Source organism: Cetorhinus maximus, chromosome 2 (genome assembly GCF_964194155.1).
Source record: "Cetorhinus maximus chromosome 2, sCetMax3.hap1.1, whole genome shotgun sequence".
NCBI lineage: Eukaryota > Metazoa > Chordata > Chondrichthyes > Lamniformes > Cetorhinidae > Cetorhinus > Cetorhinus maximus.
In genome coordinates this window covers 50,435,152-50,458,861 of record NC_135880.1, presented here as the reverse complement: position 1 = coordinate 50,458,861, position 23,710 = coordinate 50,435,152, and the positions used below count along the sequence as shown (strand labels likewise).

At 41.0% G+C, this 23,710-nt stretch overlaps 1 protein-coding gene across 7 annotated transcripts in view; it reads right to left on the bottom strand.

The window, feature by feature from the left end:
* Positions 1–23,710, bottom strand: part of LOC144694351 (versican core protein-like) — a 234,779-nt gene that overhangs the window by 198,657 nt on the left and 12,412 nt on the right. For all 7 annotated transcript variants that reach the window (XM_078564656.1, XM_078564648.1, XM_078564664.1 and 4 more), the window contains exons 3-6: positions 18,977–19,052; positions 17,458–17,862; positions 12,277–12,451; positions 8,354–8,481 (exon numbers count right to left, since the gene is read on the bottom strand). In XM_078564656.1, the coding sequence (XP_078420782.1) occupies positions 8,354–8,481; positions 12,277–12,451; positions 17,458–17,862; positions 18,977–19,046 (778 nt within the window). In that variant the 5' untranslated portion in view covers positions 19,047–19,052. The remainder of the gene's footprint in view (positions 1–8,353; positions 8,482–12,276; positions 12,452–17,457; positions 17,863–18,976; positions 19,053–23,710) is intronic.

Genomic DNA, 23,710 nt, shown 5'->3' with positions numbered 1-23,710 from the left:
CACATTGATTTTGATTGAAATAAAAAATGCGGCATTTCTATAATGGGCTGCTGATCCGAAAGACCAGTTTTATGCCTGCCACCTAAGTTAAAAAATAACCCCAGCCAGTGACTCAAATAGATAACCATAAGTCCTTGGCAGCCCTGGAACACACATTCACTTCTCCTTGCCGTCACACAATAACTGTGCTGGTTTGTTACTTTGTTCAACTCATAACATCATAGCCCACAAAGCACAGCACAAATCCTGTAAGAAATCCTCTGCTGAAATAACATTTGATTTATGGGAGAGAAGTCAGGTCTACTTGTAACTAGATCTTAAGGAGGTAGAATACAACAAAGAGACTCAAATAATAAAACTTAAAACAAATGCATAAAGTAACCTGCTGTGATGGAGACAAATCTCAAACTTTGAAGCCACAACTAATTAATGATAACAATCTTGTTATTCCAATCATCAAAGGAGTCAAGTATTTCAAGGAAATCTGTCATCCAATTCAGACAGAAAATATATCCGTTCAAATAAGGGCCCAGCTGCATGACCTCATTATTTCCACCAATAGTACCAATTACTACTGAACCATGCATCTTATTTATTAGATGTGATAACCATCATTTAACTTTAAGAAACTCAGCTCTAATCCTTAGCACCTACAGGGAAAATATAATCCTTTTAATTTATTTTTTAAATTTTCCTCCTTCAGATTCTAGCTCATGCCACAAGTACTGCAGCCACCTCAGGTACATCAGTGAAGTGGCATATTCTTTAAAAGTGAGGCTGGACAGTGATGGCTGTATGTTCAATTTGAAAGGTACTCACAGGCGAGTCCAATCTTGTCCTCACATTATGTGCACACACTTTATGCCAGGTCTCACTGTATACTGATCAGGAACAGAAATCTTGGCTGAAAATTTTCAATGGCAGTTTTAGCTCAACTGTCAGACTCGGTTGAGAATAGCACAGAACAGGGATCAAATCTAAAATCTTCCAAAGCCCTAACAAGTATTTTAATGTGTAAGTGACCTGCTGAAACATGCTGCATACTACTCCCTCACAAGCCTTAGCACTAAACATTCACTATAGGGATAATTTTTCATTCATTAAATAGTTTTATTTATCATTTATCATAAATACACCAGAAAACATACTAGTGTATGTTTCAGTTCTGATCAGAACTAAATTCAAAATATTATTGCTTCACAAGGATTTCTCACTTTTAAAGCATATGTTCAGTTAGAACAGCAATGTCAGCAATTCAAAACACACTAACAAACACTTGACCTTATTCTTTCATTATTCACATGCTGTTATCAGCAGGAGGACTAATGTTTTGCAAGTTATTTAATGAACCTTTCCTTAATTTGTGTGCAAAGGATTCATTAAAATTTGAGTTTGATTTGGCAAAGGCAGAGTTCTCACAACCTTTGAAGAAATGTCATTTTGGGGAGGATATTAGAAGTTGGTAAAACATTGCAAACTCAATTAAAAGAGGGTAAGCAAGAACGTGAAATGTTGAAGCTCACTGGTGAAAAATAAATGATTGTATGTATGCGTATACAGACGGTATATAGTGAATGCCCCTGTGCCCCTTTACCCATACATAGGAATATAGGAGCAGCCCATTGAGCCTGCTCTGCCATTCAATATGATCATGGTTGATCATCCACTTCAATGCTTTTTTCCCACACTATCCCCTAATCCCTTTATGTCATTCGCATTTAGAAATCTATCAATCTCCACTTTAAACATACTCAATGACTGAGCTTCCACAGCCCTCTGAGGTAGAGAATTCCAAAGGTTCACAACCCTCTGAGTAAAAAAATTTCTCCTCATCTCGGTACTGAGCCTCCTTATTTTGAAACTGTGTCCCCTGGTACTAGAATTAAGAAATATTTTATCCTTGTTTTGATAGCAAATGCCTACAACAACAAATGCAAAATTTAGTCAGGCAGTCCCACGTCAGCTGAAACTTCTCTGGGCCTTACCTCTGTTTCACTAAACTAATATATTGAATGAAAACGGAAACCATGACAATGTTTTAACTTGCTGCTAACAATGGACTGTATGTTGACTCTGGCTGAGAGAGATCCTTTTCCTTATCTAAAGATGCAAATTGTATCCCCCCACAATCATCAGCAAATGAATGAAAGAATCTCAAGTATTTTCCTATTGTGTACATATTGCACCACTTTATGTGGGCATTGGCATGAAGAATGTCTGGCTTTCTCCACTAATGTGTCAATGAAGTTATCCAGTGAGTTATTGAGCTTATACAGATCAAGAAGCTCACAGGTTTTGTCGATTCAGCGTGCTATGTCAAGTTAATTGATCTCCACTGAGGGAAAGAAGGGTGGTACAATTTGTCATAGACCCCCTGGGTTAGGAAGGGGAAGATCAACCAAGATTTTTGCTCCTGATCACTGTTAAGCAACCCTTGCTAAAAGCACATGTGCATGTGAGGCTAAAGTAAGACATGACCATGTGGTCATCTTGCCAACGCTCATTGTTAAGGCTCACACATGACTGGCTTGTCTAAAGTATTGCAGGGTCTATAGCACCTGTGGAATCAGGGATCAACCAGAGATCTTTGTGATATTTGTTAATATTCAATGAAGCACCAGCATTGTAGAGCGGGTGGAGGAAAATCTTTTCATGAATCTTTTGAAGTAGCAAATTTGAATCAAATGGCTCTTGACTTCAGGCATTCCAGGTTCCAAACTTTCTAATTAACACAAATGACCAGCGATGAGCAAACTCAATAACAGTAACATGAATGAGAAAAGATTTATTTTGACAAGTGTCAGTTTTGTAAAGTTTCACTTCAAGGAGATGAAGGGTCTGGAAAATAATCATACCTTTTCTTTCACATTGTGATTCTTGCTTATATTTATGGCCAAAACAAAAAAAGCTAATAATGTGTTCAGTTTCAGGGAACTGGAGATTTGTCCCCCACCAAAAGACGCCCAGAGATATTATCATTTGAAAACAGCATCATAACAGGCCAAATGATATGAAGCTGCCTTCACAAACTGTAATGAGTATGTAAAACACAGCTAACATGGAATATTTACAAGATTCAAAAATAAAGCGTTCCCTTACAATTTTCTTGTAAGGCTTTATTTTAAAAAAATATTATATCCATCATCAGTTGCAATTAGCAACCAAATAGTTCCATCACAGTAATCATGAGGTAAAGTTATGACCTAGATTGCTGGTTTTAATTTACCTTCAGCTTGATGCAAATCGTGTGCTTGATTCCAAATGACAAGTGGTACATGTGATTCTGCTAATTCAGCACTTTGGGAAGAATGTGTGCCCAAAATCAACAGCAAGCAACTGATACTCTAGCTTGAACCACAACATCAGAAGGAAGTTTAATGGATGACTCAGTTTATACAACGGGAAACCGTAATTTTCCATACCAAGTACTTCACTGTTCCCATTTACTTTAAATAGCCAAAATTATCTGACATTTGGACAATATATGTCAAAGAGTACTGCTTCACTGTTCTCATTTCAAGGAGCTTCATAAAATGAAACCAGAATGGAAAGCGCCAGGTTCAATAAAGAATGGGGTGAGAATGTGAGAGGAATGGAGCAGAAGGGAGATAGAGCTGGGTAAACACAAAACCAAGGCTTTTTTAGATTTCAGGAGTGCAGCTGACACCCATTTACCCACCATTGTCTCCATAAACTGTGGCTCTACAAACTTTCCATCAAGTATGTCTGTTTCGAGAACATAAATGTAACAGCTAGTCCCCTTGTTTACAGCATATAAATTCATACATTCTCAGTGTGACCAACCTCAGCTGAGTGTGCAGCCTCAACGGAGTGTGAGACTTTGGTGAGCTAAGGGAAACTTAAACATCTTTCTAAAAAACCTAATATTGTTTGTATTTAACAATTAACTGCAAGTACTATTTAAATTCTAAGTCTCATCCAGTGGCCTATGCAGGGAGATAGAAGCTATCCACTGGCAGCAGCTGAAATAGTTACTTGAGGAAACTAGCTTGAATTGATCTTGATGTACCTGGGCTCAGCTAATCCCTTTGTTTAGAGCATATAAATCCAGTCATTCTCAGTGCAACCAGCACTGAGTGTGCGACCTCAAGGGTGTGTCAGAGTTTGGTGAGCTCAAGGAGTTAGGTGAGGAAGGAAAGGAGGTGCTCCTTTGCTTTTTCAAACTTTTTCACCCTATAGGAACTGGTTCTTGCTCTACTACAGGGTAAGAAGATAGCTGTTTGGTGAGTATCTGGGTAAGTGGTCAAGGTCTATTCTATCCCTAAGGCTTAAAATAGTACAGGAATTTGTGATAAGATTAATAAATATGTAAAAAATATAAATAACTGAATAAAATAATTCGGTAAGTAATTTAAGCACAAACATCTGTACCGCTGAGACGGTCTACACCTGAACCGTGCTGGGGCTGGTATCATTGCGAGTTGTATAATTAGGGAAGTAGAAAGGGTTTTAAGCTGAATAGTTGGGGCAAGGGATCAAATTTGGGAAGATGTAATAAACCAAAGAGTAGAGACAGGGCAAGAGAAAAAGGTGTTAATATGGGAAATGACAAACAAACAGTGACAGGAAGGGGCAGCGAGTACACACCAAAGAGTAAATTAGCAGATAAGGCTAGACGCTACAAAAGTAATAAAAGGACAAAACTGAAGGCTCAGTATCTAAACGTACGTAGCATTTGAAACAAAACAGGTGAACTGATAGCGCAAATAGAAATAAATAAGTATGATCTGATAGCGGTTACAGAGACATGGCTACAGAATGACATAGGTTGGGACCTGAGTATCGATGGGTGTGTGACATTTAGGAAGGACAGGAAGGAAGGGAAAAGTGGAGTGTTGGCTCTGTTAGTTAATGCTGGTATTAGCGCATTAGAGAGGGATGACTTAAGTTCAGGAAACCAGGATGTAGAAGCGGTTTTGGTTGAGATGAGGAATGATAAAGGCAAGAAGTCACTTGTGGGAGTGGCGTGCAGGCCTCCTAATTGTAACTATGTGATAGGACGAGTATAAAAGAAAAGATAATGGGAGCTTGTCACAAAGGCATGGTGATAATCATGGGGGATTTTAATCTACATATGGACTGAAAAATTCAGATGGGCAAAGGTAGCGTAGGTGAGAAGTTCGTAAAAGGTTTTCAGGATAGTTTCTTAGAACAGCACACTTTGGAGCCAACCAGAGAGCAGGCTATAGTAGACCTGGTATTGTGCAATGATTAATTGATAATCTCATAGTGAAGGCACCCTTAGATAGCAGCGATCATAATATGATTGAATTTTACATTCGTTTTGAGTGAGTAACAAGTGCGTCTAAGACTAGTATTTTAAACCTAAATAAGGGCAACAATGAAGGCATGAAAGCGGAGTTAACTAAAGTGAACTGGTAAATGAGATTAAGAGATAGGTCAATTAAGGTTCAGTGGTAGACATTTAAAAGGATACTTCAGAATGCACAGAATGCACAGGTGCACAGATACATTCCAATGAGAAAGAAAAATTCAAACCCCACAATCTGGGGTTTGGCTAAAAAAAGTTAAAGACAGCATCAAACTTAAGGAAAAAGCATTTTTTAAAACATTCTTTCATGCAAGCTGGGCACCACTGGCAAGACCAGCATTTATTACCCATCCCTTTGAACAAGGGCAGTTAAGAGTCAACCACATTGCTGTGGGTCTAGAATCACATCAGCCAGACCAGGTAAGGACAGCAGATTTCCTTCCCTAAAGGACATAGTGAACCAAATGGGTTTTTATGAGTCAACAATGGCTTCATGGTCATCATTAGACTTTTAATTCCAGATTTATATTGAATTAAAATCCCACAGTAGATGGTGGTATTTACTGTGAGATTTGAACCCAGATCCCCAGAGCATTGCCCTGGGTCTCTGGATTATCAGTCCAGTGACAATACCACTACACTGTCACCTCCCCCTATAATTATGCAGACAGGTGGCAGGTCAAAAGATTGGAAAGAATATAAAGAACAGCAAAGAATGACAAAAAGATTAATAAAGAGGGAAAAATTAGAGTACAAGAGAAAGCTAACTAGTAATATAAAGACGGGTAGTAAGAGTTTCTATAGATGTTTAAATAAGAAGAGTTAACAAAGTGAGCGTTGGTCCTATAGAAAGTGCACCTGGGCAATTGATAATGGAAAGTAGAGAGATGGCAAATGAATTAAACAGGTATTTTGCAAGAGTCTTCACAATAGAGGACACAAGTAACATCCCAGAAATGGCTGTAAATCAGGAAATGGAAGGGAGGCAGGAACTCAGGAAAATTACAATCACCAGGGAAATGATATTGAGCAAATAGTTGGGGCTCTAGGCTGACAAATCTCCAGGTCTGGATGGACTTCACTCTAAGGTCTTGAAAGAAGTGACTAGTGAGATAGTTGAAACATTGGTTTTAATTTTCCAAAATTCCCTAGATCCGGAGAAGGTTCCATTAGATTGGAAAATAGCAAATGTAACTCCTGTAGTCAAAAGGGAGGGAGACAGAAAGCGGGAAACTACAGGCCAGTTAGCTGAACATCTGTCAGTGGAAAAATTTTAGAAGCTATTATTAAATATGTTATAACAGCACACTTAGAAAAATTCAAGGTAATCAGGCAGAGTCAACATGGTTTTGTGAAAGGGAAATCATGTTTAACCAATTTATTGGAGTCCTTTGATGGAGTTACATGTGCTGTGGATAAAGGGAAATTGGTGGATGTACTGTACTTATGATTTCCAGAAGGCATTTGATAAGGTGCCACATCAAAGGTTATTGCAGAAGATAAAAGTTCATGGTGTAGGGGATAACATATTGGCATGGGTAGAAGATTGGCTAGCTAACAGGAAGCAGAGGGTAGCCAAAAATGGGTCTTTTTCTGATTGACAGAATGTGATGAGTGGTGTGTCACAGGAATCAGTGCTGGGGCCTCAACTTTTTACAACTTATATAAATGACTTGGATGAAGGGAGCGGAGGTATGGTTGCTAAATTTGCGGATGACACAAAGATAGGTAGGAAAGTAAATTGTGAAGAGGACGTACAGAGGCTACGAAAGGGACATTGATGGGTTAAGTGAGTGGGCAAAGACCTGGCAATTGGTGTATAATGTGGGAAAATGTGAAATTGTCCATTTTGGCAGGAAGAATGAAAAAGAAGCTTATTATCTAAATGGTGAGCGGTTGAAGAGCTCTGAGATTCAGAGGGGTTTGAGTGTCCTAGTGCATGAATCATAAATGGCTAATATGCAGGAAGGCTAATCGAATGTTATCATTTATTGTGAGTGGAATTGATTATAAAAGTAGGGAGGTTATGCTTCAGTTGTGCAGGGCATTGGTGAGACCACATCTGGAATACTGTGTACAGTGCTGGTCTCCTTGTCTAAGAAAATATATAAATGCATTAGAAGCAGTTCAGAGAGGGTTTACTAGGCTAAGAACAGGAATGGATGGGTTGTCTTATGAGGACAGGTTAAGCTTGTAACCACTGGAGTTTAGAAGAGTAAGAGGTGATTTGATTGAAACCTTTAAGATCCGGAGGGGTCCTGACAGGGTGGATGTGGAGAGAATGTTTCCTCTTGTGGAAGAATCTAGAACTACGGTCACACTTTAAAAATAAAGGGTCACTCATTTAAGGCAGATATGAGGAGAGATTTTTTCTCTCTTCTTCAAAAGGCAGTGGAAGCAGAGTCTTTGAATATTTTTAAGGCAGAGCTAAATAGATTCTTGATTAACAAGGGGGTGAAAGGTTATTGGGGGTAGGCAGGAATGTGGTTACAACCAGATCAGCCATGACATTATTGAATGGCGGAGCAGGCTCGAGGGGCCGAGTGGCCTACTCCTGCTCCTAATTCATATGTTCGTAACAAACCACACTTCTTTATTTTCATGTACCAATAGATTTACAAGCTCGCTGGTGAGGCAAGTGAACAGGTTATGCTTGCTTGAAATGGACAAGCTGTCAGTGACAGGTGCCAACAGCTCACCCACATTATTTAAATGATGTTCTTTCGAGCAAAGGGCAGATGTGTTTTGTATTAGCAGGGAGGTAGTACTCTACTATATTAATGCAATACTTAGGGAATGTTGAAGATGCCATCTTTCAACTGAACAATTAACTAGAGGCTGTGTCTGACTGTTAAGATGGATGCAAAAATTCCATGCACATTTTCAAAGAGAAGGTTTGACTACAAAGTGATGACAACACTCCAAAAGAAATTCATAGGGCTCAGCTGAATTTCTATCCCATTGACAGCATGGAACATTTTATGAAGGATTATTTTAAAATTGCCAACAGGAAGGCAATGTTACTGATGAAAAGGGCCAGCCACCATAAACGCTTCTTACCATTTGTGTCTCCCACATAACAGTAAACATCATATGTCTCACTGGGGTCTCGTATTCCATACGTTCTGACACCTGGTTGCCCCCTTTTATCTCCATAGCAGCCAGGTCTTGGCTTGGTGATTGGGTATCTAAGAAGCAAAAAACAGAAATTATTGTATGATAGTATTATGGATTAGTCAGTGAATAACTGATTAACAATCTTAATCAATAGAACACAAAGGATGTCACACTTTTTTCCCTTTTGTTCTCTGTATGTGGATGGTACTGGAAAAGCCACTTTACTGTCCAACAATGGTTACTCTGAGAAGGTGGTGGAAGGCTTTATTGAATAACAATTGCTTCAGAGAGCATTAGGGGTTCACCATATAATTTGGGAGGTGAGGTGTGAGATTCCTTACCCTGAAGGGTGTAAGTGAAACAGTCGGCTTTTTACAACAGTACAGCAACTTTCATGGTAATTTTTTTTGGCACGAGCCTACAAATTGATAGATTAATTCAAAAATTGGAGGTCATAATGGTGAGACTGGACTCAAGGGGTGGAATTTTCCTGGTCCCACAGAGGTGCTGTTGCAGGCATTAAAACCTGAAGATAGCATTTCAGGTTGGCTCCTCGATGCGTTCCCTCTTCTAAGCTATCTTGCCAGAGGCGGGGTCAACACACTAGCTGGTAGCCAATTAGGCCACTTTACGGGCCATTTAGGGGAAAAATACCGCTGCCAGGATCTCCCCAACATCAAGGTCCCCCCCACCCCGGCTGCCACACCGAAACCAAAGCCCAGCCTAGAAGCAGCCACTCGATGGCAGGCGTCGGGGGGTCTCGATAGCAGAAATATTTCAGAGATGGTTAGACTCTCCCCTGCTTCTTTGAATTGTTGCCTACTACCCTAGCTACAGAGCTGCCATAGCAAAATAATACTGCGATAATTGATGAATTGTCCCAATAGGGAGGTGCAATGCACAGCATTTTGCAGTGTTAATATGTGGATTTACACCCATAATTGCCCAAACAGTGAGTCTACAATCCTGACGAAATCATCGCAGCGAGGCATCCAATTGCGTTTTCTAAAAGGTGGAAGAAAAGCTAGCATTATGTGGTGCCTTTCACATCCTCAGAGTATCCCAAAGCATCTTACAGCCAATAAATTACCTTTGAAGTGTAGTCACTATTTTGTTATCAAACCTGCTACTCTTTGTGAAAGTATCATGAGATCTCTTACATTGATCTTAACAGTCAGGAAAGGCCTTGAATAAATTTCTCAATTAAAAGACAGTGCAACACTCCCTCAGTACTGCACTGAAATATCAGTCTAAATAAGAATGAAAGAACAAACAAAATAGGAGCAGGAATAGGCCATTCGGCCCCTCGAGCCTCCTCCACCATTCAATAAGATCATGGCTGATCTGATTCTAACTCCACTTTCCTGCCTGCCACTCAAATTATATGTGCAAAGAAATGATGTCTTTTGAACCTTCTGAGACAGAAATGTCAGCCAAGTTGGAAATATCAAAGTTACTTTTACTATTCAAAGAAAATCATGCAGCTTCTTTCAATGTTCTGGCCAAAAGTTTTTTTTATTCATTTACGGGATGTGGGCTTCGCTGGCTGGGCCAGCATTTATTGTCCACCCCCAGTTGCCCTTGAGAAGGTGGCGATGAGCTGCCTTCTTGAACCACTGCAGTCCATGTGGTGTAGGTACAGTCACAGTGCCGTTAGGAAGGGAGTTCCAGGATTTTGACCCAGCGGCAGTGAAGAAACGGCGATATATTTCCAAGTCAGGATGGTGGGTGACTTGGACGGGAACTTGCAGGTGGTGGTGTTCCCATTTATTTGCTGCCCTTGTCCTTCTAGATGGTAGTGGTCATGGGTTTGGAAGGTGCTGTCAAAGGAGCCTTGGTGAATTCCTACAGTGCATCTTGTAGATGGTACTCACTGCTGCTACTGTGCGTCGGTGGATGAGGGAGTGAATGTTTGTGGATGTGGTGCCAATCATGTGGGCTGCTTTGTCCTGGATGGTGTCAAGCTTCTTGAGTGTTGTGGGAGCTGCACTCATCCAGGCAAGTGGGGAGTATTCCATCACACTCTTGACATGCGCCTTGTAGATGGTGGACAGGCTTTGGGGTGTCAGATAGTGGTTTACTCATCACACTATTCCTAGCCTCTGACCTGCTCTTGTAGCCACAGTATTTATATGGCTAGTCCAGTTCAGTTTCTGAACTTTTTTGTACATCAAACAGCATCAACAATAGGTGGCATCATCAATCATCACATTGCCGTTTCTGGGACATTGTTAACTGCAAAATGCCAATTGCCTTATCGATGTAATGATAGTGACTGCACTTCGAGATAATACTTTGGATATAAAGCACTTAGATGAAATAAAACGTTAATTCATTTTTTTCCATTTTGTGTTTGAAGTACCTGTATTAATATCCCTGTGACTGCAGTGAGCCACCTTTTGGTGGGAATTGTGAGTTGCTATTGAGTCCATTGACCTCAATTCTCACCTGCTAAATATTCACAGCCAGTTTATTTCCTCTAGTAATCACAACATCAATATCACCATAAAATTAGTACCAGCAAAAGTACTGAATGAAGATGTTTGGATTGAAATGGAGAAGCACAATTACATCATTACACTGTGTGCATATCATAGAACAAGCCTTTATGTCCTCAATCTGCATCTAGTGAGAAAATGAATGACCTCCCAGCAGCACTTCTCCAAAGCCAGATTTTATTATAGCACTAATTTAAAAGCTCCTTGAGGCACCTTCTAATCCCAAAGCAGACGGTTGCATAGCAGTATTGGCAGAATCATCAAAGCAGTAGCTAACATTGCTTTTCGTGTACATCTTTTAACAGAGAAATAACTGGTTGATTTGATAAGTTTGTGACAATCCATTATTTTAACAGCAATAAATGTACAGTCAAAGACAGTTAAAGTTTATGCACCAATATAAAGGCAAATGAATTAGCTCCAGTTCAAAACCAACAAGCAAATAGCAGAGCTTTCTTAATCAGGATTACATTGGCACAGGTCCTACATGTGTTCAACAACAACAACTTGCACTGATAAACCTTTAGCACCGTAAAATGTCCAAAGGCACGTCATAGAATCATAGAATAGTTACTGCACAGAAGAAGGCCATTCGGCTCATCATATCCATGCTAGCTCGCCACAAGAGCAACTCAGCTGGTTCCACCCCCCAACCTTTCCCTGTAATCCAGCAAATTCTTTTTCTCTGCGGGTGCTTATCCAAATCCCTTTCGCATTGAATCTACCTCCACCACAGTCTCAGGCAGTGCATTCCAGTTCTTAGCCTTACGGTGTGTAAAATGGTTTCTCCTCATATCACCAATGGTTCTTTTACCACTCACCTTAAATCCATGTCCTCTGATTCTTGACCCTTCTATCAATGAAAACAGTTTCCCTCTATCTCTTCTAAGTCCCTTGTAATTTTGAACACCTCTATCAAATCTCCTCTCTAAGAAGGATAACCCCAGCATCTCCAATATATCCAGATAACTGAAATTCCTCATCCCTAGTACCATTCTCTAAAGCTTTACTGCAACATCTTTAAAGTCTTCACATCCTTCCTAAAGTGTGATGCGCAGAATTGAGGCTGAACCAGAGTTTTAAAAGCATTCATCATAACTTCCTTGCTTTTGTACTCTATGCCTCTGTTTATAAAATCCAGGATCCTGTGTGCCTTTTTAAACACTTTCTCAACCTGCCCTGCTACCTTCAACGATTTTGGCATATATATCCCAGGTCTCTCTGTTCCTGTACCCTCCTTAGAATTGCACCCTTTATTTAATATTGCATCTCCTTGTTCTTCCTACCACTTCATGCTGTATAGCTAAACTGTTGCTTTAGCAATTTACAACAAAACATTGGTTTTATGCACATTAATCAATCGCTTACCTGACACTTCGATCAGAAAGCCAGCCAGCATCACACTGATCAAACCCATCTTCATACGAGGCCTGAATCTGTTCAGGGGTTGCAATCGTGGCGCTGTTATCCTGACAGACTTGTTTAGCCATCTCAAAGTTCAGTGAATACCTGCTGGCTGCTGCCCGATAATGGAATATAACACCTGTGGGTGGAATGGCAGTCCTCAGTAAATGCACCAAAGGCATGGGTGGATTTGTTTTCTTCCCTTCTCTTGAAGGCAGTGGTTCATGTTGGGGTATACAATCAATATTGCCTGCAATTCTGTAACCTCATTGAAATAGGTAATTGTCACAGTGAGCCAAGACAGTGAGGAACCAGCTTTCCTCTGCTTTAGAGGAAATGTCATTTTCTTGGGCACAGGTCAGTGGAGACCAACTATGCTAGATGTCCACAAGCATTGCATCTACATATCCCTGTATCCCATCCACATGGGGGAAATGGCAGTGGTATCAGATGTCATTCACATTATGGAAGCCAAAGAGTAGAAGGCACAATGAAAGTGAATCTTAGAAGCTGTGCTCAGCCTCCACATATTGAAAGATTTGAGAAAATGCCACCAGAAGCCCACATGGAACCATTATTTCAAAGCCAGCAAGAAGGATCAGCAGGGCTACAGGCCATTTGGCTGGTGTTTTTGGATAACAAATTAGAAACATCTTTAGCATCTTATAATTGAGAAAGATTATTGGTCATGATTCAAAAACAAGCAGCCCAATGGCTCAGTTAGTAATGCTCTGCCGAGCAAGGAACTGAAGCTATGGAGAACCGACCCCTAGTCAATTCCTGTTGTGTGCTAAGTCAGCCAAATTTAGCCTTATGTTGCGGTATGGAAACAATAATTAGCCTCAACCCTTCTGGACTAAGGAGCAGAGAATTCAGCTCATCACCCCATGACTCTTGCTGAAACATGCAGGCGTGGGAAAAGGGATGGACTTTGTCAGTGTTGCTCACCTATGCTCACCCTCACTGTCTTACATTTGAAGATAATTTAGATGGGTAAGGGGAATGGTTGTAATGGTGAAACTGAATCTGTGTGTCAGTGCTTACAGAAACAGGGAGGGGAGGAGGGACTGAGGGGGAGGAATGTATAGAACATTTGAGGTTAATGTTTGATATCCACCAAGAAATATAAAAAAAAAGTTCTAAAACTGTGGAAACAGAGCAATAGTTGATAAATAATTGTGATAACTGTACAAAAAGAACACCAGCTATAACATATTCTTAGGGCCAACTAGACAGTTTCAACCATAATTGAGCAGCCTTAAAAATCGCTTAACTACTGCAGTCACGATGTGCATCGCACAGTCTACTGTTTGAATGTGATTTAATCCCTATAGCACTACATTCCTTTTGAGAAAGAATGTTTTCTTAGCACCTCCAGAGATGGCCTCAAATAAATTGGGTCAGGTTTATGTTCATGCTTTGCCAATCCCTAGCATCAATGTAGCCCAGTTCTGACGTATGCTCATCAGTTCCATTCACTAGTCACAGAGAATTACTGAAGGTGGTGCCTGAGATGAGATGTCTGTATCTGTAACCTATACATACCCTATCTTTCAACTTGGACAAGGACATATCAGGCAGGATGTTCCTCTACGGCTATGATGATTCTCTCACAGTGACATGCAAAATGGGCTAAGGGCTTGTTATTCTGGATCCTGCCAATATTTAAGTCCGACATATTTTCCACCAGATGTGGCAGTAGACAATAAAAACCCCCACCTATTTATATCATATTTACATATCATCATTATTGCCCTGGCAACACTTGGAGATTATGAACACTGTGGAACACATTGTCCACTGTTCTTAAGCAAAGCAGAAGGCTTTGATAAATTTAAATGCCCACCAAAAGGAATAAAATTGATGCAGGCCATTGATATACTCATTTACTGCAGCAAATTTTATTTTGGTTTTTGCTGCAAGCTACTTTGTTCCTCTGACACTACTGTAGCTATTTATACATGCCCCCTTCCTTTGTCCCACCATTGGTGGTTGTGTGTTCAGCTACCTTGTACATCGCATTCTGGAATTCTTCTCTCCAAGCTTTTCTCCTTGTCCACCTTCCCATCTTCCTTGGAACTCCTCTTTAAAACCCGCTTCTTTTGACTATTTGGTTACTTTTCCTAATATCTCCCTCTTCTGCTGTATAAATTCAAGTTGTTACTACAATGAAAAATAATCCCTGACTGCACTGTATAATTGTTATTGTGTGAGTACTGGGAAAACTGCTTGCACTTCCTTCCGTTCTTCCAGTCACCCATTTCTCACAGATTAAAACTGTACCTTAAAGATCGGGGAGAATTTGATTTTCTTCTCCCAAACTGAAATATAACAATTTCCAACTTGGGCATCTTTTAGTAATCTTTAAAGTGTTGTGCTTTTGCCATCGGCAGAGCTAATTTCCAGAGAAACCATGCACTCAAGGGAGGGACCATTTAACAGTGATAACCAATTAAAGAAAGGAAGGCTTGCATTTATATAGCACCTTAACACAGCTCTCAGAAATGTTTCAAAGCACTTCATGTCATGATTTACATTGAAGTGTAATGGCTGCTATTAAGACGCTAAACAAGGTGTTATGGCTGACAAGGGAAGTCAGGGACAGCATAAAAGCTAAAGAGAAAGCATACAATGCAGCGAAGAGCAGTGGGAAACCAGGGGATTGGGAAGCCTACAAAGACCAACAGAGGACAACTAAAAAAGAAATAAGGAGGGAGAAGATTAAATATGAGGGTAAACTAGCCAGTAATATAAAAGAAGATTGCAAGAATTTTTTAGATAGATAAAGGGTAAGAGAGAGGCAAAAGTGGACATTGGGCTGCTGGAAAATGACGCAGGAGAAGTAGTAGTGGGAAACAAAGAAATGGCAGAGGAACTGAATAGGTACTTTGCGTCAGTCTTCACGGAGGAAGACACGAGTAACATCCCCAAAGTTCAAGAGAGTCGGGGGGCAGAGGTGAGTATGGTGGCCATTACCAAGGAGAAGGTGCTAGGAAAACTGAAAGGTCTGAAGGTGGATAAATCACCTGGACCAGATGGATTACATCCCAGAGTTCTGAAGGAAATAGCTGAAGAGATAGTGGAGGCGTTAGTGGTGATCTTTCAGGAATCACTGGAGTCAGGGAGGGTCCCAGAGGACTGGAAAATCGCTAATGTAACCCCCCTGTTTAAGAAGGGAGTGAGGCAAAAGACGGGAAATTACAGGCCGATTAGCCTGGCCTCAGTCGTTGGTAAGATTTTAGAGTCCATTATTAAGGATGAGATTTCAGAATACTTGGAAGTGCATGGTAAAATAGGGCAAAGTCAGCATGGTTTCATCAAGGGGAGGTCATGCCTGACAAATCTGTTAGAATTCTTTGAGGAGTTAACGAGTAGGTTAGACAAAGGAGAGCCAATGGATGTTATCTACTTGGACTTCCAGAAGGCCTTTGACAAGGTGCCGCACAGGAGGCTGCTCAGTAAGATAAGAGCCCATGGTATTAGAGGCAAGGTACTAGCATGGATAGAAGATTGGCTGTCTGGCAGGAGGCAGAGAGTGGGGATAAGGGGGTCCTTCTCAGGATGGCGACCGGTGACTAGTGGAGTTCCGCAGGGGTCAGTGTTGGGACCACAACTTTTCACTTTATGCATTAATGATCTAGATGAAGGAACTGAGGGCATTCTGGCTAAGTTTGCAGATGATACAAAGAGAGGTGGAGGGACAGGTAGTATTGAGGAGGCGGGGAGGCTGCAGAAGGATTTGGACAGATTAGGAGAATGGGCAAAGAAGTGGCAGATGGAATACAATATGGGGAAGTGTGAGGTCATGCACTTTGGTAGGAAGAATAGAGGCATAGACTATTTTCTAAATGGGGAGAGAATTCAGAAATCTGGAGTGCAAAGGGACTTGGGAGTCCTAGTCCAGGATTCTCTTAAGGTTAACTTGCAGGTTGAGTCAGTAGTTAAGGAGGCAAATGCAATGTTGGCATTTATTTCGAGAGGACTAGAATATAAAAGCAGGGATGTGCTGCTGAGGCTTTATAAGGCTCTGGTCAGACCACATTTAGAATATTGTGAGCAATTTTGGGCCCCGTATCTCAGGAAGGATATGCTGGCCCTGGAGAGGGTCCAGAGGAGGTTCACGAGAACGATCCCAGGAATGAAAGACTTAACATATGATGAACGTTTGGGGACTCTGGGTCTATACTCGATGGAGTTTAGAAGGATGAGGGGGGATCTGATTGAAACTTACAGAATACTGAAAGGCCTGGATAGAGTGGACGTGGGGAAGATGTTTCCATTAGTAGGAGAGACTAGGACCCGAGGGCACAGCCTCAGAGTAAAGGGAAGACCTTTTAGAACAGAGATGAGGAGAAACTTCTTTAGCCAGAGAGTGGTGAATCTATGGAATTCATTGCCACAGAAGGCTGTGGAGGCCAGGTCATTGAGTGTATTTAAGACTGAGATAGATAGGTTCTTGATTGGTAAGGGGATCAAAGGCTACGGGGAGAAGGCAGGAAAATGGGGTTGAGAAACTTATCAGCCATGATTGAGTGGCGGAGCAGACTCGATGGGCTGAAAGGCCTAATTTCTGCTCCTATGTCTTATGGTTTTATGGTCTTATGGTTATTTTCTTGTACCCAACATGACTTCACAAGCAGCGAATACTTTTGGTGGTGTAAGCTGAGGGAGGACATTGGTACCAGGAGGACTCCCTGCTCCTCTTTGATTATTTTAATAGGAATTAAGCATCACAATAAACAAGACGGGATCTTTGGCTACTGTCTCACCAAAAGAATCTTAACAATACGGTATCTGTCAATACTACAGTGCAGTATCAGTCAGCTCATGTGCTCACATCCTGGATTAAGTTGATAAGAGATAATATTGTGACAAATGTTACAATCTTGTACTTCTAGGTCAGATAAATGTTACTTTTAATTAAAGCAGAGACTTCTACATCTAAAAGAAATACAATGAAACTCGACCGGCTGTATAGACCCGTTTTCTATCGTGGTCTACATGTGCCACAGCTAAATCTGTAATGGAACATTTGCTATCAATACAAGCAAGATGTTAGTCCAATAATTCGCCATTTGACAGATTTCAATGTCACTGCAACTGGTAATCCATTAGATGAAAATCACTTGGCATAGAGAAACTTACCAGTAACATCTAATGAGACAGTGTCTTGCTCATCTTCAATGCCAATCATTACCTCACAGCGGTAAAGACCAGTATCACTTGCTCGCAGTCGACAAATGGTTAGTGTTGCATCGCTCAGGCTCTCAGGATGTTGGGGTACTGCCACTCTACCATCATAGTCAGCAGCAATTTTTATCACACCGTTTTGTGCCACCAGAATTAAGGTTTCTTTCTTGATCCTTCCATCTTTTCCTTCCTCTATTTTTGTCCATTTAATGCGAGGAAACTCCTGGTAAGAATGGTTGGATGGTGAAGGTGTGGCCAGCATTGAATAGTGGCATGGAAGAGACACAAAGCTAGAAAGGGAGCCTTTTACATGGGAGCTCCTCTTAATCTTCATTCTCATCATCTTCCCACTGTCGTGTGCTGAGGACAAAGGAAAGAGTTACCATTAGTAAATTAGGAACAACTTGAATTTGCAAAAACATTTGCGACAAAAAAACCCATTTTTCTTGAATCAGAAGCCGGCCACACTTGCTTTTTTCTTCACTCTTTTGGAAAAGTTTTTAAAATTTCTGTCATTTAGAGCTTGTCAATGAAATGGATGCTGGAGCTTTCACCTCCTCAGGTTAAATGGCTGTTTTAGCACTTTGTGTTAGCCAGGAAAAGCTGGATAGTTCCCCCAGGGCCCTCCAGGAGGCCTTTGGATTTCCGCAGGTCCAATCACCCATATTCCAATTGCTGCCCCACCTCCTGCAGTTGCCGGGAACCGTCCCCAGGAGTCCCCAGCTGAACCCTCCTGCGCTCATTCCCTTCTGTCCACCGACCAGACTATCAATTTGCCCAGCTGTCACACAGGAGATGAAGCTACAGAGTGTTAATGAGGTTCTGCAGTCCGCATCTCTGGTCAGATTCTTTAGCCAATTTCTGGCTTTACCCTGCCCTCCCCATTCCCCCACCCACAGCCTCCCACGCCACGATCGTTACTATCATTGAGCCAAAATGTCTATCTTGACCATTTTAGCTGCAGCAGCAGCATTGCATTTCTCCCCCACCAAGGCAGAGGACCTATAAAGGGCAAAAATAGCACCTAGAGCCCTCCATGAGAATGCACTGAGGAGAATTGTGCTGGTGCTCAGGTGTACAGCATAGGCAGGGTGAAGAACAATTTTAGTGCACTTCCAGCGGTAATTCTACCAATGATGGGGATCCAGACCTTAATGTTTAAACTACTTCTACTAGACTGTGAAATGTCTAACATCGTTCCATCTAAGCACTTCAATATTGCTCCTTTTAGAATATCAAAATCACATAGCTTTCCAACAACTGATTTATTCTAGTTAATACAAGCGTTTTTGAAGTAGTGAAATTACCCACAAGTGGCGCAGTCTTGTAATACTTAACTGGCCGACTATTTTAAAATACGTAAGGACAATAAAGTGGCTCTAGTTACATAATAATATTTTAAATTCAATCCATTGTCCTACAGTGCAGAAATGTAGGACAAAGCAAGAACACAACTGAGCGAATGCAGTCTTACCTGAGTGCACTGATGATACAATTGTCCACGTGGAGCATATCCACAGGATATGTTTTAAATGTAATATCATTTTGACCTAAGGGGAAAGAAAATACATTGTCCATAAGGTTGCACAGAACTCTTCTAAATAATTAATACCATAACAGGGGAACATTCTACATCATGTGAATTATAGAAAAACACTAATAGCTACATGATCTGCTGCTGCATGCAAGTGAACACGCTGTTTGAGGGCTTGCTTTCTAGGAACAAAGAGCTGAAAGGGGTCAGCACTCACACTACACTGCTAACTCTCAAGATTATGAGCAGTGAAATAAGTGTAGAACTATTTGATCATAGAAGTCAAGTAGTTGAACTACAAAGTACAAGATAAATCAGAACCTGATAGAAATGGGAGACATTTGAATACACTTAGAAGGTACTTTGCTGAAATTGCCCCACAGTCAGTTCTTCTGTAGTGTGGGCTAATACAGGAGGTACAGTCGAGCGATTCCTCCTACGGTCACAATTGATTTGAATACTGAAAGTTAATTGAAAAAAACGCATTCCCCCCCCTCAGCTGAATGCAGCAAGTTTCCAGTGTAGATGCCCCGATGACAGCAGTGCAATATATACAGGCAATAAGGCAGCAGCCACAAAAATGATAGGATATCTAGTTGGGAAATGTTCAGCCAATTAAGAAAAAATCTTGGAAAAAAGAATAAGTGAACTGAAATGTATATATCTGACATAAAAACAGAAAATGTTGGAAAAAACTCAGCAGGTCTGACAGCATCTGTGGAGAGAGAAACAGGGTTAACATTTCCACTCTATGTGACCCGCTGTACAGACTCGAAACATTAACTCTATTTCTCTCTCCACAGATGCTGTCAGACCTGCTGAGTTTTTCCAGCATTTTCTGTTTTTATTTCAGATTTCCAGCATCCGCAGTATTTTGCTTTTATCTACTATGCATATATTTGACATTTGATTGAGACGCAATGTGTTCAGATTTCTACCAAAATGAAGATGATAAAAGGCAATTGATGGATTTGACCCTCAGGCAACCTACGATCAGTCTAAATATTCTCAACACAAACATCAAAAAAAAAGTTAACTTTCTATATATTCCAAGTAAGTATTTCAGTTTTCAATTCCAATCTAGTCAAGAAGTGCAAGCAGAAAACATACCCAAATTTCTGCTTACTATTCTTAGTGCTGTACTGAAAAAGTCTAGAATATTAGTTGAAAAATATAGCCTGTAGTTCCATAATCAAAAAACATAATCAGGATTGGGTGGAATTTACATTTAAACTTTACAGTGAAGTGGTATTTCTACTGCATCTGGGTGATTGATTGGATGGAAATTGGGCAGGGTCCCTAGCCAGCATACAATCTCTCAACCCATTTTCCCTCTGTACATTGCGCCCAAACTATCCCAATATACCCAGGTGTATGAGCAACAAAACCTGGCCCAACGAGTTTATCCAGCAAATAGCTGAGCTATACAAGAAGACCCCAAGTTCAATTGCAGCAGATGCATGGGAGCACCACCATCTACAAGCTTCCTTCCAAGCTACACACCATCCTGACTTGGAAATGTATCGCTGTTCCTTCACTGTCGCTAGATCAAAATCCTGGAACTCCCTCCCTAACAGCACTGTGGGTGTACCTGCACCACACAGACTGCAGCAGTTCAAGGGCGTGGCTCACCATCACCTTTTCAAGGGCAATTAAGGATAGGCAATAAATGTTGGTCTTGCCTGCGATGCCCATATCCCAGGAATGATTTTTTTTAAAAGTCTACGTTGAGTTAGCTTACCTCACAAGAGATAAAATTGACCTGTGTGCCCAGCTTAGACAATACTCTTACCCGCTAAAATTCTGCTAAGCAGCTTGTATTCTCCAGGCAATGGCTAGCAGCATTTTCTGGTGCCAAAATATAAAGGTTGAAACTTAGGAACAAGTTGCTTAAGAGATTTTAGGTCGAACAACAAGACGCAAAAGACAAGAATCAGGCAGGAGAAAAGGATTGCATTTATTGTTGGCTGGTTTCTTTAAATATGTTGATTTTATTTTCTACCAAGATTGGCTTCCAAGACCAACTGCTGCTGAGACAAACCAGTTGCAAGATTGTACTAGGATAACAATTTCCCCTTAAGCCCCAAGCTCAAGCCAACCCAAATCTCAATCTGCAAACTGTGCTCTGAAAATCTCCAAGAGGCAAGAAGGAAGAACTAAGCCACTGATGACTTGAAATGATCAATTATATAAGTTTTCCTATAGTACTATAAGGCAGAACTAACAGCAATTCTCAAGGCCATGGGCCAAGATGAATGAGAAAGCCACGTCTGCAGGAACTCCTGGGAATGGGTTTACAAGTATGTAAAGCAGACCAGCAAAGTAGGAGATGTTAAAACCTATTCTACATAATGATGTAATTGTTTTTTTTACTGTAGTAATGTTGAACCAGGTGTTATATGTATGTCATACGTTTTTTTTTCCAAGCTTTTTGGGCTTGAACATTGAGGATCACCATATGGTTAGGACTATAATCAACTTTATATGGCATTCTAAGCAAGTAAAGTGAGTCAAGCAGACTCAAAAGTAAAGACTTTTTCTAGGCTGTAGAGGCTATACACAGAATGATGCAATACAAAATTAGAAAGACATAAACTATGTTAACAGACAAGTTCCTTAAATAGCAGTTATTTAAAGAAACAAGCCCTTTGTTCATGTAAATATAATACAACAATTATGTGTTGGCCACATGGTTGTTTAAATAAAGACATGAGCATGAATGTTTCACCTTAAAAGCAGAAAGGAAGGGTATGACATTTGCTGGAGGCTTGCCTATAAACCTCAAAAGCCACATTCTCAAGGGAAGGCAGACAAAATTATAGGTTTCTTAGGTAATTTCATTTCTGTTACAAATCCAACAACAACTTGCATTTATATAGTGCCTTTAATATGGCAAAGGCTATTAAGCTCCTTAACAAATTGGGATTGGACACCGACCCACAAGAACAGTTGAAAAGGTGGATTATGAGGCTATTCTTGAAAGTGAAGAAGGCTTTCGGAGGGGAAGAGGGCACATTGACAAAAGGAGGGAGGGTGACAGAAAATCAGAGTTAAAAGATTGAATAATGCAAACTGGGACCTAGGATGAAAGGCAATTGCAAAAGTAGGGTAAAGGAAAGGAACAAGGAATAATTTTTACTTCAGATTTCCAGCATCTGCTGTATTTTGCTTTTGTTGGAGGAAACAAGGATTTGCAAAGAATAACAAATCTCACATGGTAACTTGATAATGTGAAAACTGCATACACCTTGAGTGCTGTCTTAATATTTTACCAATACTGGAAGATCATTAAGATTCCTGAAGTTGGATTTCACGGGAAGTGTATTGCTCACTTTCCCATTGTAAGTTGGCCAGCAGCTGGCAGACCTAAAAAAAGCCAGCCCTGCAGCAATAATGGGCTGCCGGCAGGCTAAGCAGGCTGAGAGTGGGACTTCCACTCCTCGGAGGGAGGAAATCTGACTGGCCAGCAGCTCTGGCAGCCCCAGCCACGCTGGAACTGAGTAGTGGACACTGCTGGGACTGCTAGCAGGCACACAAAGCAGATCCTGGGGTTCTTAAGGGCAGGGAGGGATCAGGGAGCCTAGGGAGGGGGGTTGATGAGGGAGGTGGAGAGGTGGGTTTTGGAGGCCAGGTGAGGAGGAACAAAGGATGGGGGGTGTGACATCTTGGTGGGGGTGCACCCAATGCACAAAAGGTACCTCCTGAATGTTGTGCCCCCCTTGCTTCCCGTCTTTCAGAAAATGTTTTTCAAAAGCTGGCTCCTCACTCCCATCTATCAGCCATGCCAACCATTTTATGCTTGGACAGCATGAAATACTGGTCAATTACCTTGGTAACAAGCACAATTGCCCAATAAATATTTTTTTTTAAATGGTGGGTGGGTCGCCAATTTCAGCGCCCACTCACCCACCATATTATGGGGACGATGTTGGGGATGGGCAAAAAGACAGTGGGCTTGCCAACCCTTGCATTTACATACCCCCCCACCCCCCTCCCCACATGCCCAGAAACATGCCCGGCCAGGTGACTATAAAATCGAGCCCCTGTGTTTCTGAATCACTTGAAGAATAAAGTTAAATATTTTAAGATGATTACAAAAACAAAGGGAAGCACACTGTTTTACCACATGGGTATTGCTTTTCTTACAGTATTAATAATCTCTGACCGGAGATTAGACATTAGAAAAAACTCTCCTGTCGGAACTTGTAATGGGGCTTAAAGGGATCAACTGAGATGTTCCTCCTAGTGTGTAGTTTACCTGCTCCAAACTATAAAATGTGAGAACTCTTTCAAGATGGAACTAATTCAAAGCACACTGTTAGAGTCTGTATGTGACACCATTCTCGGTATGTCATGCATATCATTATATCACATCAGAGCAGCTGTATCATATTACGTGGAGTCAAAGATTTAGCAGAAATATGTAACCACGAATCTTCAGCTTCTTCCATCTCCTAGCACCCACCCTCTGTCCCCATCTCCACTTTGTATTTAAAGATATGGGTGTGGCCGGGCTTGCACGCTGGTTTACAATTTTTAACTTCTGTGGGTGAAAGTGAACACCACTCCTCATTCCACCTGTCAGCATCACTCCCTGCTTCTAATGTTTACAGCCCCAGTGATGAAACAATTTTTGCGTCTGAGAATTCTCACAATAGGTTTGCATTTGCAGAT